At 33.6% G+C, this 21,579-nt stretch overlaps 1 protein-coding gene across 1 annotated transcript in view; it reads right to left on the reverse strand.

Annotated features, from left to right (window-relative positions):
- LOC149786780 (uncharacterized) overlaps positions 1-21,579 on the reverse strand; it is a 32,904-nt gene that overhangs the window by 8,001 nt on the left and 3,324 nt on the right. The window contains exons 2-6 of the mRNA XM_089975977.1: positions 19,532-19,783; positions 12,506-12,600; positions 8,432-8,614; positions 6,054-6,240; positions 2,512-2,634 (exon numbers count right to left, since the gene is read on the reverse strand). Of these exons, the coding sequence (XP_089832103.1) occupies positions 2,512-2,634; positions 6,054-6,240; positions 8,432-8,614; positions 12,506-12,600; positions 19,532-19,783 (840 nt within the window). The remainder of the gene's footprint in view (positions 1-2,511; positions 2,635-6,053; positions 6,241-8,431; positions 8,615-12,505; positions 12,601-19,531; positions 19,784-21,579) is intronic.

Raw genomic sequence — 21,579 nt, forward strand, 5'->3', positions numbered from 1 at the left:
TGTTAAGTTTCTCTAACTTTCCCTCTATCTATTCCTATAAAACATCTTGGTCAATCCAATCATGTAAATGTATAGTAATCCACATATGGCAGCTGACCCAGATTATCGTACTAAGGGGGAACAACTCTATATTATTGCGGTATGTACCTAACTTATGTATTGTAGGCTGCACATATATAATAAACATAAATTTCAACTTAGTGATAAGATGGAATGTCCTCGCTTGCACTTCCAGGAAAATAAAGGATGCGGTGACTCAACTGAATTCACTTATGTCCGTTAAGTTGAAATCCACAATAACAACAACAGAAATTAAGAATGAAAAAATATATATCACTTAGCATTTAAGTGCAATGTGGGCAGAGAAATATTTATAAATATATATGAATATATCATTCATGTTATTATTTATACTGAAATATTATAGATTTTAAAAATAGTTAAACTATTATTGCTTTCCGATATATGTAGGATAAATAGAATCATAAGCAACGTTTTGACAATTTTGGTCCATATTGGATACCATGAAATGAAAGTTCAAGTGTAACTGTGTAAGGACCTGCGTGTCAATATCAGAATATGACTTATAATCATCAAGCATCAGAAAATACACTGAATACATTTCATAATCAAAGCCAATATTGGTATAGCAAGATCGACACGAGTTTTGTATGATCAACGTAATTGCATACACTTTACAAAAAAGTGGTGTTTATTCTTTTTCATTGCAAACTTATAAAAATGTTGACATTGTATAGGAAAGTGCACAAAACATTATTTGCATCCTCACTAGCTACAACGTTACCTCTGTAAACAACGAATAGACAGGGGATATAAAAAAGTAATCAGAAAATCTCGTTTGCTGCAATAATGTAAAGCCCGCGATAATACAGCGTTAGAGTATGCAGTGAAATAACGATACATTAATTTGAACTTGTCAGGCATGGAACTAGGAACAGAAGACAATCTTGATTGTATTTGTTGTAAAACAGTTTAGAATGATGGTCCCAAATTCAAAGAACAGTCAGTTATAGAACTATAACATTTTCAGGTTTAATACCTTGTTTTCAGAACCACATGATTCTAAACATAATTTGTAAATTGAAGGCTGTCAATAACAACTTTGTCATATGTGTACTGTTTGTTTTATTAATTCATCACATTTTATATTTTAAACCAATATTTTTTCTAACATAACTGATTCAAAAGAAATATTTTTAATATCAAAAAGGTGATGATAAATAAGAAAATCAGTGAAGTGAAACCAGTATATCGAGGAATGAATTTTCAAAATTAAATGGACAATTTGACACTAAAGGAATCATAAGCATTCTTGATATTTGGACCTTTTATTAATTTTATTTGTACATGTTGAACAAATTAAAAATAATATGTGTTCTTATAGTGTGTAATAATTACTTCATTATTGTTGGTCTGATGTTTTACGCCAGGGAGGTGTCCGAGGAATCCGTGGACGATATGTCCGAAGACAATATGTCCGAGAAAACCTCGCACAATATGTCTGATGACACCTTGGGCAATATGTCCAACGACACCTCAGACAATACGTATGAGGACAATTCAGATGATATGTCATAGTAATCATCAGATAACATGTCCGGGGAATTCTCAGAATGTTTGAAAACCATGGACATGTTCAAGGATTCCTATGAAACCTTGGAGTATTGGTTACAAAAAACTTTGGAAGTCCGAGGTCAACGTCGGATGCTTCATAATAAAAACCATGGAAATTGGTTTTAAAAAATTGTCCTTGGACCATTACCTCGGAAAGTCAGTAACCAATTCTCAGAGTTTTTCCTATGTACAGCTGGGATGGGTTCAACTGACCAACCGACAGAGTTTAAAACCTTTGAAGAATTGTTTTGGCTACAGTTCAGTTCAAAGTTTTGAGGATTATCTTTTTAGTAAACCTTATGACAAAATCAAAAAGGTCAGCAGGTATGTGGAACCTTATTCTTGAGGATAAGAGCTCAGATGTGCACAATGAATCATGTTGTTGCCTTTCTTGTGTGTTTAATGCCACTTTCCAGCATGCAAAATATATGGTACGTAAAACGCTTTATAGCGATCATGTATAATTATGTATAATTATGCGAAGTCTCATCCCTTGATCTCGAACAATTTTAAAGTCGTAAAGTAGTAAAGCAAAGGGAAAATGTGATGGAAAATGTAGAATAGCAAGCCATGACCCTGAAGATAGGACACTAAAATGTTATACAACACATATTCAAATCATGTGTATATTTACCATGTTTCATCCCTGAATCTCAAATAATTGTAAAGTTACAGAGCAGAAGAGAAAGTGATAGATGGATCAAAGCACAAATAGTATGTCCTCTGCCATGAGAATACACAAAAGGTTTTTTAAAACTAATATTCTATTTTCCATTTTTCCATTGGTGAAAATATTAAAGAAAATATTATATCAATAATGTTATGTGATTCCAATTTTTTCTAATAATAAGTTTTTTCCCCTGAGTGAAAGCTTACCATTGCTTAAAACATCTCGAGAAAGGAAGAAACTACTGCCTGAACCATTTGTAAAAGCTGATCCATTTGCACTTATGTTTGGGAACTGAATATCACTCACTGGCTTGTATCCTATTTCCACAACTGAAATTGAAAAGAGAATTTTATATTTCAGTACCAAAATTATATTTTAAAAAATTTAAACTGATAGTTTGGAAGTAAGTTGGCACTGTCTGAAAAATTGGCAGGTATGAAATTTAGAAAATATGCTGGAAAATGGTTTCAATTATAAAGTTCTTCAAATTTTCCCTATACTTTTCTCAGTTGACCAACCTATGGATCTGATGTCCAAGGCTCGTGGGTTCCACATGTATATAATGCAACCTGGTCAGCGGCAGGAATGTTTCCTTAGGAAATGCTTCCATTTCATCAGCATTATATAGTTAATAATATATTGATGTGCCATAAAAATGGTCTTTTTACATATAAAACTTTTTTGCTAATATATATGGTATTAAAGTAGTCATGAAGTTTAGCTGCCATATATCACAACTAGTGTGGGATGTCTCAATAGTTAAAAAATCTAGGCCCTATAGAAGAAGAAAAAACATCAGCCCAATGGCTGAAAAGCCACCGTTTTGTTTAAAGACTTTTAATATCTTTTACATTCAAACAATTATCCCATCATTTATTTATTATCAAATGTGCGCTTGTTTTCATCCTCAGATGTATGTTCTTTTAAAACGTAGCATAGTGTTCCAGAAACATTTAGAACCAAGAGAGTATCTTCGATGAAATATTGACTATAATCTTGGTCAATTAAGTATTTCTTAATTAAAGAGTAACGTACTGAAAAAAAGATACTGTTAACATTTCCACCTGAAACATGGGCAGATATTTATTGAATATCTGGCATGTAAATTATGACTCTCCTCTTTTACTGGACAGGAATGCATATGGATTAATGCAGACCTGTTCTGACACCATTACAACTTTTTAGCTTTTCTTTTACTTACAAAAATAACAATGCACCATTAGCAGTGTCAGAAAGGTGAATTTAATTATGGCATTATACACAATTTGCAGGAAATAAATGAGCCATGTTTAAAAGCTGTATTTGATTCTGGCATTATGAAAACACATAGAAAAGTTATAATGACTTTGATCCTGAAATTGTTATTATGCAGTTATTATAGAGTAGTTGTTGAAAAGGTCAGTTTACTGAAATTAAAATGAATCAATTCTCTATAAAACTTCTCTGATCAATACATTCTGTATGGTTATTATGTCTCTCAAGAGACCACTCCGGTGGCCTCGTGGTTAAAGTGTCCGCCTAGGATGCGGGAGATCGTGGGTTCAATCCCCAGCGAAGTCATACCAAAGACGTATAAAAATGGTACTAACAGCAGCCTTGCTAGGTGCTCAGCATTAAGATGTTAGTGTACGGACTGACTGACCTGGTGTCAGGATCATGTGACTGGGTAGGACTTCATGCTACATGTCTGCAGCATGATGCCCCAGTGTTATAAATGGCCACACTGCAGACATCGTAGCGAAAAGACTGAAAAATTGTTAAAGCTATGTTAAAAATTCAAATCACACATTCACACACGCATCTCATGAGTGGGCAGGTGTGCTATAAGCATGAAAATTTGTCTTGCTTATTATTGTTAACAATGAATTTTCAAGGTAATATTGCGCTTTAATTCAAATTTTCAAACTAACAATGGAAAGACTATTTTTTTAAAATATGCATCTGGAAACATTTTCAGGGATAATACAGACTTTGAGAAACAAAATTCATGAACTTTTTATGAACTTTCAACTGACCAATTTTACAAACTTCAAGACCTAATGATAAATAAAACATATGACATATATTAATTACAAGTCAACATAGAACAGAATAATCAGAACAGGGGAACATAATTGTTTGTAATGCATGTAAAAGTGGTTAGCTATCATATCTTGGTACAGTCATTATCACAACTTATTTAAAAGTCATAATCACATTTGTAATGTCTTGGCCACTTTTTTCCCCATAAAACCATGCAGGAATTGTTTATGCAGAAATTATCTGATCCTTGATAAACAGATTTATAAATTAAAATTAAAAGCTTTCCAAATTATAAGGTCTTTAGATAGAGAAAATCGTTATTGTTGTTCTTGTTATAATGTTTAATGCCATTTTTCGGCACAAGATAGGCTAAATTATGGCAGAACGGATAAATGGTGAAGGAAGAACCCATGAAAACCTTGGAAAGAACCACCAACCCACATGAAGCTACTGGTAAGCTTTTTCACAAACCCAAATTGGCCAAACCTGAGACGTGAACGTTTGCAGACAGGTGAGATGGCAGTGATTTGTAACAGTGAGTGCTTAGACCACTTGAACACTTGTGGCACCCTAGCTGAAGTCATCTACAAGACTGTGGTGTAAATAAATACAAACACAATTCGACCTGTAACAAAAGCACTCAAGGTTGAATAAAATGCTACCACTACAATATTCACACACATCAGTGATACAGTCCCAGTTAGTCAGTTGTTGAATAAATATTAATAAATGCAGCTACTCAAAGCTTTTCTTACAAACAGAGGAAACTATTATAAATGCTACTAACAAGTGAAGTAAACTATGATTTGATTTTGCTAGCCATTTGGCTAAAAGCCCCAATTTTAACATGATGTGCATAAAGTCATATATGCCAAATTATCTGAAACATACTGAATCTTGAAAAAATAGTGATCCTAAACATTGATGGGTTCCATTAAAACCAGATAATATTGAAACACTTTTACTATGTCGGATTGTCATCAGTCCATGTTCATACTTAAAAGTGCCATAGCTGATCAACAATATTCATCCGAGTCTTATTTTTCTTAATGCATATATTTTCTTTTCTGATCTGCTCTAAATAAGTGAGTTTGCCTCTCTTGATTCCCTCTCATATCAATTTGATGGCCACATACAAATGGTGCTATTGATTCGTCACTAATGGAATTTGTCAATTGTATCTCATCACTACTCTCTAAGCACTCCCGAAGGTAACAAAATTACGAGCAATTTTGTTGACTGATATTAAAAGATGTCATCACTTAATTATATAATGAATATATGAAAGCCATTTAAACCTGCCATCCTGATTATTTCAAAGAATGGTTTATGTCAGATAGCTGTTTTAACAAATCATTTCCATCCTTCCAAACTTTGGTTAGAATGGAAGAATGGAGTAATTTATGATAAGACAAAAGGTAGGTCAGATCAGATAAATAGACAAATTCCAAAATCTCAAACCAAAATTTTCATTTTCTTTTTTAATGGAATGAAAATAAAACATGACCAAACATGTGAACTTCCAATTCAAAAACTTTCACAAACCCTTCAACAACTCCTTTTTCATGAACTCTAATGATCATGAAATGGCTACATGAAATTTCACAAACCTTCAGGGTCTGTGAGAGCCCTTACTGTTAAAATCTGAATTACTTTGTTATGAAAAAAGTTTACGTTACTTGTCATTTCATTATTTTTATTAAATAAAATATCAGAATATTCTTACGTAGGTTCTTCTTGATAAATCTTTGTACAGGTTCACCAGTTGAGTTGATTACTTGTGCTTTGAGTCTGCTATACTGTTCTACATTCCGAAGTACTACTGATGCCCCTTCCTTGTTCTCATCAATTATTGCTTGCCAAGACGGGCTGTTTGTTTCATCAATTACATTGCTAGCAATCTGGAGAAAATTCTTCAAACAAAAAAATATTAATGAAAGTTAATATTACTTAATATTACTACTAAAAGTGTGATACATTTTTTAAAAGTAATAATCAAATTGGTCAAAATCTAAAACAGTATGAATAAACAATTTTAATTTAAACTGTTTCTCCCTAATAAATTCAAACTAATACATTTTGAGGACCAATGGAATTAATATAAGAGATAATAGTGCCCCATTTTTTACGAATATTTGGGAAAATCATTTTCTGAAAGTACATTAACCTTTTACATCAAAGTTACACAGTGCAGTGCGCTATAACTAGAACACCTGTTACCTATTCGACTCCATACACATAGGCCTGCCTGTTAACTGTTAAGTAGTGTAGTGTATGATACGGTGTATGATACGTTAAACAGCATTTGTAACCATTTTACATTTTTGGAACACATATATTATGTATGGAAAATATAAGAGTAAAGTCTGATCGTTATAGCTGTATAATTATTTTTCACAGAAGAATTTTGTATGTGCTTTAAAATCTTTAGAAAACTCATTCTTCATTCAAGCCAGTGAAGCCGCATGACAAACCGTAGCTGCCATTACTCATACTCGAAATTTACAAGTTTTCTGTCCGCGTCTACATCACTATGTCATCTGAATTTGATAATTTATAAAAACTAATTGCTGCCTACATCAATGTCAGAGCCTTTACTTAATTTCTTGAAGCTTTCATAGTTGTCATTCTAATTGTGAAAACTTTGTAAGTACTGAATGAAATATGTGACCTCCATTTTGGAGAGTGGAGAATACAACCCAATTACTTTAAATAGCAGATTTTGTCCAGAGCATAAACAGTGACCACGTGACCTGATGTAATGGTCATTCGCAGTCATGAATATAGTATCTAATAGGTGGTGCTACCAAAACCTGCTTAAAATGACTGATGTTTATAGCAGGCATCAAAAGGCGCTTCCACGCAAATGGAGTAGAGGTGTCAAAAGGCGCTTCCATGTGAATGTAGTAGAGGCGTCCAAAGGGTTAAGTATATTAAGTTTTATACATGCAGCAGCATGTTAGTGATAAAGCTAAGCTATACAATTTTAAAGTAGTTACCACAGCATAAAAACAACACTTTTGCTGATATTTGAGAACCATATGGATGCATTACACATGATCACCAGTCATCAAATCATGCACTTACAAGTGAGTGCCAAAATGTTCATACAAATGATATTTCATGTTACAGCAGGCATTTTAGGGTGATTACCAATAATTTTGCGCACATTAAATTTAACATAATTTTGAAAACGTTGCATTCTTTAATATATTTAGATGTGACAAAAAGAAAGAGATGATCAATTTATTAGAATACCATCCTTACTTGATATTAAGCCAAATCTTCGTTCAAATAACACAGATCCTGATCAGACATTAAAATAACACACAAACATATCAGGGTATATGTTTGTTGGTTCTATTGATTCCTAATGAGCTGCAGAGGCCCAGATCTACTGGTACATTATGAAACTATTTGTGCAATTTGATGTTAAATTGACTTACAAGTGAATATATATGGTTAAAGTACAGATAAAGATGAAATAGAACAATGCTTGGAAGAATTAATGAATGGATTCAGCCTCCATAATATTCATTAAACACATATTTTTGCAAAATAGTGACATATCAACTACGACCTTTCCTTAAACCTACCAGAATGGTTAATATATTTCGATGCATATATTGAAGCTATTTTGAGAAAGTTGGTTTTGTTTTTGCACATCAATTATTTTCAACAGAATAAAAAAATTGCAACTTATGGTATTTTTGTCAATTTACCCAGTGTATAATTATTAATAATCAAAATAGTCTCGATTGTAGAGAGGAACGTGTTAAAGTGTTCTAAAACCTGATACTCAATTGTAAGATTGCACAGCTTTAAGTCATGATGCAGATATGCTGAAAAGTAACACCATAGTTTATCTCTACCTGATAAATGCTTTCATCAAGCCCCATCACTTTGCATGTTGTAGCAAAGGAATTTTATGCAAAGGGTTTGTCACTGTGTATGTCAAAGAAATGGAATTTAATGCAAAGTCTTCAAGATAACACCTCTTCAAATCTATTCCAAACCTTTCAGTCCAAAAAATTCATAGAAAATATTAAAAATCTTTAAGTTAAAAACAAGTTAGTGTAACAATATATGTCATAGCTAGAATACCTCTACTTCAACATTTGTGATATTGTTGGTTTCGTTAGAAATCTGTATAACATTATCCAGTACGCGGCTGACAACTTGAACCTCTGCTTTCTCCAGCTTCACAGTTGTGTTTGTCACATTTGTTAGCTTTGCCAAGAATTCTGGTACTAAGTTTGGAGCCAGCCCATTTTTGATGTTTTCAGTCTGAAATAATTAGAATGTTTGTCATTTATAAATTATTACAGGGTTTAATCCATTTGTAATATAATTAATTACAAAATCTCAGGAATCTACTATTTGTGTCAATATTCCAATATAGATAACTTACCTCAGGCAGGAATTAATAGTTTGCAAAGGCCAATATATATCTATCTACCTACCTACCTACCTACCTAAACATATATACACCTATCTAACAATCTACCTATATACTTACTTCATCATCATCATCATCATCATCATCATCATCATCATCATCCTCATCATCAATCCCTTAACCCAAGAGGTCGTTGGGTCACCACAGTTGACTTTACAAACGATTCTCTCTATCTTTCGCTATTCTCTACTGCCCTTTGGGAATCTCCAAATCCCATGCCTGTCCACTCATTAATGTTGTCTTCCCACCTCTTTTTTATCTGCATATTATTCTACACCCTCGCACTGTGCAGTCCAGTTGATCATGAATCGTGACCGTTCCACTTCAGTTTGCGCATTTTTACAGTGGTCAAGAGATCTTCATAGGGTCTGATGGCTCACTGGATCCTGTTGTGGACCTCTTCATTGGTTAGTACATGGTCTATGTATATGAGATGCCAAAGATCTTGCAGTAGCAACTCATTTAGAAGGTTTGAATCATTTTTTGTAGATCCAATGTGAGTGTCCATATTTCACAAGCATACAGAAAGATGGATATGACAATCAAGGGCATCAGCCTTAATTTGGAGCCAAGAGTAATGTTGGTATCTTTCCATATTGGTCTCAACCTACCTACCTACCTTAATCATCTATCTATTCATATCTCCAGTCATCCAATCATTATTCCAATTTGAATCAATATCCCAAAGAGAACACGATTCAAGTAGGAATTCACAGATTATAAAGACATGTATGTGTACATCTATCAATCAAACTACCTATTCATACACCCAGTCAATCAACCATCCATATGTCTTTGCAATGAAAAAGTGCCATATAAAATGTGTGGCCTTTCCAGAGAGTTACTATATTTGTGACAAGTTTGAATATGTATATGTATGTGTATGTAGGAAAAACGCTACATGGAATTTCAAAGCATTTCATATCTGCATTTAAAAGTTGCATTAATTCTTGTCTTAAGAACATACTTATTTCAAGTTAATATACATGAATTGTTCTTATTTGTAAGCATGAAGTGCAAGTAGGGTGTTTTTGGCATGTGCAATGCAAACCATTCAAAAATATCATTTTAATTTTGGTACACGTATTGCTCAGCATTTATAACAATTCTCTTTCCATTTACTTCATTTTGCCACTACTGCAGAATATTCTCTTTATCTGTTATGATGTGGTTTATTTGAGTCTTCCGAAAATATAATTTTTCAGCAAGTATTCTTGAACTTTCCCAATTGTCATCAGGTCAAATAAATTTTCCCTTTTCTTCTAAAGTACTGATTCTCTCTTTGTGTGATGACATGTTAGAGCTTTGTAACAATTTATTCCTATTAGTATAATTGTACAGTACTACAATTCAAGTATGCATACAAAACTTTTGTTGAGTGAACGAAATGCCTTGCTTATAAATGAAGTGTTACTTGTACTGTCATATGATTTTTCAATCTCCATTTGGTACCCTGTTTTGTTCAAGTTTAATTTCTCTGTGTATTAATCCTCAAAATATATATTTAGCCAATGTTGAGCATGTTATGATCTTGACAATTGCATATGGTCATAATCATCAAAGAAGTAACTGAACTGCTGTGTGAAGCCAAAAATCCTATCACAACATTTCACCCCATTTCCTGTAAACATCGGTGTTAATGATATGATATTAACCTTATTGGTACATGTACTTTAGCTAACATTTCTTTCAGTAATAAAAAGCTGACATCGGGAAACAGACTTCAATAAAGATAATTGGATTTCTTACCGTACTGTATGAGTTAACTATTGGTTCAGGACACATTAAAAAATCAAATGTGGCCAATTGTGAGGTGTAAATATTACATTTTTGCACTAACATGCTGGCTGCTGGTCATATTGGAGAGATGACCTTTCTCAAAGGGTACGTTTGAACACAAACATATTGGTACCAAGGGATTCTGGTCATAAGAGGTGGGTGGCCACTTGGTTTTGGGAGCGTTCATGAGGGATACCACTGTACCGCTGATGGTAAGGACTGTAGGTCCAATACCTACATAGGCCAGCCTGGGTGGCTGCCTTGGTATATACCCAGGAAGGCACTTAACTCTCATTGCATTGGCATGATGTTGCCAATAATGTATTAAAAATGCTAACAAAAACAATACAAACGTTTAAAAAATTATTCCTAAAACATTTTTTCCTTTATCTGTAGATATAGCAGTGTGTTATTTATTCAATATGGTTATTTTTACACCTGGTATATATTCCCGTTTGATACCTGTACCTGCAGTTCTAGCAATGTGTTATTAACACAGTATGGTTATTTTTACTCCCGGTATATATTCCTGTTTGATACCTATACCTGCAGTTCTAGCAGTGTGTTATTAACACAATATGGTTATTTTTACTTCTGCTATATATTCCTGTTTTATACCTATACCTGCAGTTCTAGCAATGTGTTATTAACAAAATATGGTTATTTTTACTCCTGGTATATATTCATGTTTGATACCTGTGCCTGCAGTTCTAGCAATGTGTTATTAACACAATATGGTTATTTTTACTCCTGGTATATATTCCCGTTTGATACCTATACCTGCAGTTCTAGCAATGTGTTATTAACACAATATGGTTATTTTTACTCCTGGTATATATTCCCGTTTGATACCTATACCTGCAGTTCTAGCAATGTGCTATTAACACAATATGGTTATTTTTACTCCTGGTATATATTCATGTTTGATACCTGTGTCTGCAGTTCTAGCAATGTGTTATTAACACAATATGGTTATTTTTACTCCTGGCATATATTCCCGTTTGATACCTGTGCCTGCAGTTCTAGCAATGTGTTATTAACACAATATGGTTATTTTTACTCCTGGTATATATTCCCGTTTCATACCTGCGTCTGCAGTTCTAGCAATGTTTTATTAATACAATACGGACTTTGTTACCCGTGGTGTAGCATCTTATTCATATATGTGTTTGCAGCTCTAGCAGTATGTTATTATAGACAATATGGTTAACCTGGGTACCAAATACAATTTTGTACCATGGCGTTTTTGAACACATATTAGTATGTACCACAGTGTACCAAACTTATATCAGGAGACCAACAATTTAATATTCTGACACTGTTTTAAAGACATAACTAGAAAATGTTTAGCAAAATAACACCACATGATATCCATTATATTATTTGTAAAAGAAAATAATTATCTAGATATAAGAGAAAATAAAATATAACATCTCAAAAGAAATATGCATGTGTATGATAACTGTTATATAATTTGTAGTGTAATGACACATTAACATATGCGAGAAAATAACTAAACCTGGCATTTACTTTTTAATTTGTTCCTTAAGCTGAAACAAAGAAAAATGGGATTTGAACTGAAAAATACCTTTCACAACATCCCTTTTTGATATCATGTTAACAAACGTGATTAGAGGAGCATCAAATCCTAAGACTTTATATATATGTAATATTCAAAATCAATTTGTGACTGTGCTTTTAGACAATTTTGTCATGTAACATGGAACATGCTGTTAACTGTAATAAACCCATAATATTAGATTCCTCATGCACTTCTGTACATTCATTACTGATGGAAGCTACATAAGTACCAGTGTAATAAAAAAGTAATGTGGCAAGCACCATAAAAAATAATTACCATAGTAAGCTGGAATACCAGTAACACCATGCAGCTATGTAATATGGATATTGTTATCAATGGCCAGTTTTTGTATTCATACCTGTGTCTGCAGATCCAGCAATGCCTTATTAATACAGTTGTCATAGGAGGCATTCATCCATACTCCACCTTCTGAACAGTATCGTTTTGCTTCACCTAAAACATACAGAAATCATGTTTTCAAAATTTATTTCTCAACTTCACACATTCTTAACAGTTGCATCAGAACTCAGGCACATACAAATTATTAATCATAATATTTTAGCATCAATGTACTTATGTGAAATTTTAATACTAGTATATTCAAGAAATAAAGTTTTCTGAATCAGAAAAATAAATTATTTGATATAAAAGTTTTCTGTTTTTGTCATGTTAGAAGAAATTAATAGTAAATTGAGCTTGTATTGGCAGATACATCACAAAGGATCTCACTAACTACAATTCACTTGACAGAGCCTTTAACATAGCAACTTGTAAGGGAAATAAAGGAGAATGAACATTCAGGGTCCATAACTCATCTAAACGATGACCTTCAATGCTGGAAATCCACTTGCGTTAAAATTTGATAATATTTGGTAAAGCAATGCTTCAGAGGGCAAATCCAGGAAGATAGGTACTCAGGGGCCACAACTCTTCTAAATGATACGAAGCCCATAAGATGCAAGTCGTGGTCTATGAGGCAATTTACAACTAATTTGTGTCAGAATCTATTGAATGTTTCCTGGTCTATGCTTGGTACACGGGTCTGCCGCAGTGGGATTATAAATGATGCTAAAATCGCAGTGCATTGGTCAAAATGGACCTGAAAATATCAAACATTTAAACAGCACATATACATACACACCAATAAATCTGTCCGCATAGTGTCAGCTGAAGCATTTGTACATTTGTCATGTGACCTTCACATGTACTTTGAAAGTATATTTAAAATGACCCATTTTAGAGGATTTCTCATTCAGTTCATTTAACGCATGATTAAACAAAACAAAAGAAATGGCACAAAATATATGTCAAGTCAAGTCACAAGACCAAAACAAACAAAACTTTAAAATGAGTGAGTGAGGGAAACTTGCAGTTGATTTGTTGTTGGATCTGATGGAACACCCAGATTAAATTCAAAATGGCAACAGTCAGCAGGGTGGTGTTATTCCAAATTAGACTTAAAAAGTCATGTCAATTAGGATTTTATCCCAAAAGTGTCTGTACATATTACAGAAAGGCCCCTTCAACTGACTTTAATTCAGAAGAGACAATATTATTGGTGTTGAAATGTATGCTGATGTGTGCCCATACAAAAACAAATTCGTGACTTCATGAACATTCATAAACTGTTCATGAATGTTCTTGAAATGTTCATGATCAGTTCATCATTTGAGTTCATGAACAAATATTCATGAAAGTTCCTCAGCTAAGTTCATAAACACTTTAAGAAGTTTGATGAATCATGTACTTGAAGTTCATGAACACACTGAAGAACTTTTGTGAACTATTATAATATCTTTGAAGTTCATGAAATGTCATGAACCAAGTTCATAAAACATTCAAGTACTTTGATGCACCACCATGATATTTCTTAACAATGTATCGAGATTTCTATATCATTGTATTCATAAAATGTTCTTCAAAATTCATCATACAAACTTCTCACAATATTAGTGAAATATAAATAAAGGTGAATATTTTTCTATTTTTATAAAGATATGATTCTTTATAAGTGTTCATAGAGATCTTTTATACAATACTTGTGTACTTAACCTGAGTAGTTCTGTATTAATATGGGAAACTATTTTCTGGCCAGCATGCACAAACTGAAATTGCTATAAAAAGATTTCATTGACTTTGTTCAAATATTTTTGTCCATTACTGTCATAAACTGCAAATTCTACTGACATATTCACTGATTGCAAATTTGCCATAAAAACCAAAATATTTAAACAACGATTATCCTAATTGGATGACTGTGAAAGACAATGTGATATGATTGATTAATATACGTGCGAATTTTCAGCAGCTGAGCCTCCTTTTCCCCACAAACAAAAGATCATGCAAAAGGTTCTGCAACAAGTAACAAAAACCGTGAACTCCCATGGAATGGACCGATGAGAATATTTTCAGTATCATTTTTTTTAAGTAAAAGTGCAGAGGAGCGATTATGAAGAATATGAAGGATTTTTTTTTATATTATATGTCCTCATATTAGTTTTAACCAAACTAATGATACATTATATTGTTCAGACCTAATTTAAGCCTGCTCTTCGAATTTGTGAAAATCACTAAACATTATCATACCCCCCTTTCGATCTCGATACCAGACACGGTACTGCATCTATGATCAGAATTGAGATGTTTGATATTGTTTTCTTTTTCATGAACTCACTATTTCTATGATCTGATGCAATTTGGTAATTTAAAAATAAAAAAATAAAAAATAAAAAATAAAAAAAATAAAATAAAAAATGTAATGTGTCAATTTGTACACAATACAGGTGCAAATATCAACGTGATGAAAACAGAAGCAGCGATACAAAACACGTGGAGTCGGAGTGGATGCATTAGTGATATACTAAGGGCCTATACCACACATGTCTGACGTTTGATCAATAGAAAATGGCAAAAAAGATTGAAAGCATGAAATACCCATTATCTGTACTTTATATATATATATATATATATATATATATATATATATATATATATATATATATATATATATATATATACAGTGTTACGGATCACTGCCATCTCACGTCTGTCTGCGTAGGTTCGAGTCTCGGATTCGGCCAATGTGGGTATGTGAGAAAGCTTGCCAGTAGCTTCTCGAGGGTCGGTGGTTCTTTCCGGGGATTTCCTGGGTTCTTCCTCCACCATTAATACTGGCCGCCATGTATAGCCTATCTTATGCTGAAAAATGGCGTAAAAGCCTACATCAACAACAACATCACCCCGCTATAACACGGTAGTTGGGAGCCATAAAACCCGACTTCGTTATATTCAGAACCGTGTTATATGCAACCATGTCAGTTATCTGAATAAAATGTACCCCCCAAAAAATTGTGGGAGGTGTGGGTAATAAATGCGGGCGGTAAAATACGTGCTTCGTCGGCACAGATACCATCTTAACTGGTGCATATCAAATGAGAAATATACCTGTAGTGAAAACAGAGAAGACATATATAATAGTTTACTTTATTTAGAGAACCATGAATTGGTACATATACGTGAATCGTGTTTATATATAAATGTCTAATGTATAACATGAACAGAGTATCAACACCGTGTACTCACTTGCGAACCTCATCATATACATCGAATCCACAATACAAGTGATTCCATCGAAAATATGCACACACATCTTTCAAATATTCATTAATTTTGTAACAGGTCATATTGGTCTGAATTCAGTGGAAAAACATAGAATAATCATGTAAGGAATAACAAAACACACTTACTTTAAAGTACGTTCCAATTCGGTAAAAATTAGTTTGCGTTTTAAGCCGCAGTTGGTAGCATTCGTAAGCATAAACTTTTTCCGTACAAAAAGGAAACTTTCACAGCATATTTAACATGTTCCAGTCGCGTTGGAAAATGCAAAAATCCATCAGATTCCATAACTTTTATTTAAGTTTGGTACTGACTTCCTTTGAAGAAAAGTTCTTTGCTGTTATTGAAAGATCGTCAGCTTTCTTTGTTGAAGGGTGCATGCGCTAAAGGACAGCTTTGGAGAACCAAACGAATGCCCATCTCTTATTGTGGCGGCAACATCAAATAATTGCATTGCATGATTGAGACTGGTATTTTTTTCCATTTGCTGAGTACGTTTTCATAACAGTCGGTGCTTCAATCTATTTCCTTTGAAATTTCAGCAAACTATTTTATCTGGGTACATTTTTTAAAAGGAATTGGCCGTCGTTTAGACTATTCTAGTTACTGTCCCTTAAATGCCTACTGAATAAACCTATAAGTAAGATGTATTTTGTTTAACATTTGTGGTAGCAGCATGATGCTGCCTTCCACGCATGCGTCTGGAAATTAATAAAGGGTCAACGGACGATAGAGACGCAGGTGTTCTGATGACAAGGATTATTACAAAAAACGTGAGTGTTCTGAAGGATTGAATTCTGTTGAAAAGAAGAGGAATTTTACTTACCATTCACACACAAATGTCAGTCTTTGTAAATATATTAATTACTATCGAGCGGCCGAAAATCCAATGAAAGATTGATTACGAAACAATGCCTTGTCCGGTTGATCTCCGTTACAAGAAATGTCAACAACAACAAAAAAAAAAACGAATATTTCGCAACATACAGAACTCATGCTAGATGTCAAGATAAGCGGATTATGATATATGCACTGTTTAGATGGTTTGTGAGTATTAACAAGGCATTTGTTTATGTAACAATAGATAAATTTCAGTGCATTTTATATCCAGTCTGCGGCTTCCTTTCATGGGGCCTCTGCACTCCAAACCAATGGTCGTACACCTCTCCCTCGATAACTCGCGCACAACGGGGTCCACAAACATAGACCGCACTATAAGCGAGGCGCGAGTTACAGAGGGACCTTCCCCCAAAAAATAATCCCTTTAACATCGAGAAAACCGTAAAGGGAGGGGGGCGGCGTTAGGGAACTGGGCTGTTTAATGACTGAATCCTCATTTTACAATCACGTTGATAATAACTTAATAATGCGCTTTTTCCAATGAAGTTTTTCGTTATTCTGCTTACATAACATTTGTTTCTCTCATAATATCCAAGATTTGAAAGATTGTTCCAACTGGTTTGAACAACCATCACGTGTGTGCGAAAAATATGTGTATTACGTCACTACGTTTTGTTTGTTGATGAGTGTGGTTCCCGTAGTGGTATCTTGCCAAATCGATAGTCCACAATTTGGGAACTAGACTAACTGTTGATACACCACCAACAAGACTCGTTTTTTCAAAAACACGCGACATTTGTTTCGTGACACGTCTATGTCGAAACTCAATTTGTTATTGTTAAATTAGTCTTAATGGCGTGATTTCATTGGAAGTAATAATTAAACAGCTTATCATTCCTGAGGATATCTCTAAATGCCAGTTCAAGAATTCTCTGAAACTTGCTTGCCCACAATGGTCCGTATCTGTGAAATTAAGCTCTTTATTTTATGAAGTATTCTTTTCGCTATCTTTGATCAGTTATGAAACAAGTCGGTTAATTTAAGGTAGTTTCTGTTACATACACAGTAACGTGTATTACAGTGTTCGATTGATCAAATGAAGTGAGTTCACCCGACATACGATCGAGGCCGTTGATTTTAAGTTAGTCCGATTTTTGTGCCTTTTAACTTTTCTTTTATTCCACCTCCGTTTTGTTTTCAAAATACATAATTAACGTGATAATATAAAGGAGGCCAGATTTTAATTCAGTGCAACAATACAACAAATACTTCCGCAAGTCAGTTATCAAAACACGGTCAGCACTTAATTAGGTTCTCAGATAAACACTCGCGGACATAGCTGTTACGGTAGATTGACGCATTTTAAGTTTAATTACAAGAGGACACATTGCACTTATGACGATTACACTTAAAAGTAACTAAAAGATGGAACTAGAGCACACATTTTAATTGATTAAAAAATTATTTCATTTGTATTTATTTTTGAAAGTACTGCCTCCACTCGGCGTAAATTACATTTTCATTGATCGAAATTTCCTTACATATCGTTAATTGCGGTATACTAGGAATGTCGTTTGGAAACAAAATACAAAAAATTGTATGAGTTATTTTTAAATTTGATATTTCATAGTGTTGATTAAAATTTCCAGGTCCTATCTACCGTTTTTAACGATAAAACACAAGCGATACATGAAAGTTTCCGTTACCAATCATGATCGCGATTTTCTTCAAGTTCAACAAATATAAGATAATTTTTGGGGGTATTTTCGGGTTTAAAAAATGGGATCCACGCCTGACACCGCGTTATAAATGGGTTCGCGAATTATCGAGGGAGTGGTGTATATAAAATTTTAAACAGCCAACAATGTCGCGAATAAATAAAAAGCCACATGGTATGTTTTGCAGCCAATAAGGAAAAACAATCCAAGTTTGCGACATTGGCGAAGACCTACGCAATCCAGAATAAACTTTGTATGCGTTTTTTTCTTCTTCTTACTTATAAGAAGAACATACTTTTTCGTGTGCGAGAAAAATGCCTATTAAAATATTTGGGGACAAGCCACGATCGTCTTGTATTATTCATACGCGATCTCTTCTCCAAAATGATAAGCAGCTTTTTACGTTTTTTTTCGTACTTTTGAAGAAATTTATTTTTGTGAACAAGAAAAATACATGTATATTAAATTTCGGGAGGCACGCCACGACTGCGTTATATCCGAATTCACGTTATAACGGAGCGCACTAAAGCGGGGTCAAACTGTATGTATGTCTGTATGTATGTATGTATGTATGTATATATATATATATATATATATATATATATATATATATATATATATATATATATAGAGAGAGAGAGAGAGAGAGAGAGAGAGAGAGAGAGAGAGAGAGACGGTTATTTAGTGTATGATGTTGTCAAGACAGTTTGTCATATTTTATTAATTAAAAATCTGGCTCCTGTGACTATGCCTGTTGCTAGTCAGCTTCAGTTAAATCAGAACTAGTGACAAAATTATCCAATGATATAAAATACTCAGTAAGTTCGAACTTAAGTGTAAGAGATTAAATAATTTTGAGTTAGATCATAATTATTCCAGTAAATAAAGTGGGATACAATAATAATGTGCTAATAGCTAAATACACTGATGGTCATAGGTTATATGTAATTAACTAACTTTATCTTTTTATCAGATCAGACAGCAGAAAAGTAAAATTATTAGAGGATGATGTTTGTCTCTACTTAATGTCTCCATCTGCAACTTAAGCTGTTATATCAAATTACTGTGTGGATCTTTAACATTGCTGCAGCAGTCCCTATTTAATGTCTCTTCCATCGTGGCCATAGGATCCTCCAGTTTTCAAATTTTCCTCCTTATCATGTGATTTAATAAGTAAACATTAACTTGGCATTATAACTTTACATTACCTGACATTCCTGGTGGGCATGACTTGATATCATAAGTGTTTTGCAGTGTTCTTGACCATTCTGTTTTCCTATCATCAGTTTCATTGTTACAGGTCACATTCTGTCCTGACCCTGGTAATATTACATATATATTGGCTTGCCTCTTCTCTCCTGATCCAGCACTATTTACCCCGTAACATTCGTATACAGTTCTAGAAGTTATATTTCTGCGTGTTAATATGTATGTTGTACCAGCTATGTAGAATGTTTCCCCTGAAATATAAAGAAATTCTAGATGATACTGGAAATCTTTGGATTCAAATTTGTATGACACTATTGCCATACAAGTTGATAATTAAACTATTAAATACATTACCTCATGACAGTAAATGATTAGCAGCATTCAGAAAACACATATCCTTATTATACTTCTGTTCTTTGTTTCACACCTCCCTAAACTTGTGTGTCCTTAGGTTAAATTTCTGATTGTAAGAACAGACCCGGGAGTCAATTTTTGAAGAATATCTGAATTTACCTTAGTTAATGTATATATTTAATTATAGGGTGGTGGATCTCAATGCACCGCTCCCTTGGTAACTCATGTCCGAATTACTTGCAAATACACTTATAATGAAGGGCTAGATGTTGATCCGTTTTTTTCCCAGAAAATACCAAAATAATCAGCCTCATCTGATAAACATTAAGAAAATCACGATCAAAACTGGTAAATGAAACCCAGAAATGTCTCTTGATTTTATTGTTGAAAACAATGTTTAGTGCCTGGAAGTTTGAATCAACATACAAAATTCACAACTTCTTTAGAAAAAGATGTTAATGCACTGTAATATATGAATATTCAATGAAATTTGTACACATGAAATGTCAAAAATGTGTACTGGAGGCACCATTTTAAAAAATTAATACCAGTTGAATAAATTTTGTCAATCAAATTATATGTTTTAGTTCTATCTGTTAATTCAGTTTCAATGTAATGGTAATATCATGTGGCCTATTGTGCTCAAATGGGGAAAGTGTTAATCTACCATGTCACATCTATGTCAACAAGTATTTCTGTCACGTTTGGATCTCTGCTTGCATAAGTGTTTGTTGTATTGTTACAGTCAGCTAAAAGTAGACTGGTTTGTACTATCAGCTAAAGGTAGACTTGTTTGTACTATCACACTGCTTATGCCTTTTGTATCAAATGAAATAAAGGAGGCAGAAAAAAGTTAAAAGGTATGGAAATCCTATGTTAAGAGCTAGTCACTGGTCAGTGATATTATTTCAAGTAAGCTCATTTAAATTGACCAATCAAACCCGGTTATATGTATTATTATTTAAGTACCATAATTGAGGTATCTAAACAAAATCAGAGGTTTCTCCTGCTAATTTACACATGTAATCAAAGGCAGCAAGGGAACTTAGCAAAATGAGTACTTGGTGAATAAAAAGCTTTGATTCATTTAATACAGTTCATTATGGAGAAGGTAGTTAAGTAAAAAAATTATCTGTACAATAAAAGCATGATACCTAATCAGTTTTTCTTTTCCTATATATACACATTATTTCGAGATCTTTGTATTTTATAGAATCCTAAATAATCAAATCTCTGGCCGTTTGTGTTAACTAATCTACCTGTACAATGGTCCCTCAATACGAACACCCCATCCGTATACCACTGACAGCATATAACACACCCAATCAAACCCCATCAGTATACCACTGACAGCATATAACAAACCCCATCAAGCCCATCAGTATACCACTGATAGCATATAACAAACCCCATCAAGCCCATCAGTATACCACTGCCGGCATATAACACACCCCATCAAACCCCATCAGTATACCACTGACAGCATATAACACACCCCATCAATCCCATCAGTATACTACTGACAGCATATAACACACCCCATAAAACCCCATCATTATACCACTGACAGCATATAACACACCCCATCAAACCCCATCAGTATACCACTGACAGCATATAACACACCCCATCAAACCCCATCAGTATACGCTGACAGCGTATAAACAACCCCACAAAACCCATCAGTATACCA

This window comes from Sinohyriopsis cumingii, chromosome 12 (genome assembly GCF_028554795.1).
Source record: "Sinohyriopsis cumingii isolate HCF-2022 chromosome 12, ASM2855479v2, whole genome shotgun sequence".
Classification (NCBI taxonomy): domain Eukaryota; kingdom Metazoa; phylum Mollusca; class Bivalvia; order Unionida; family Unionidae; genus Sinohyriopsis; species Sinohyriopsis cumingii.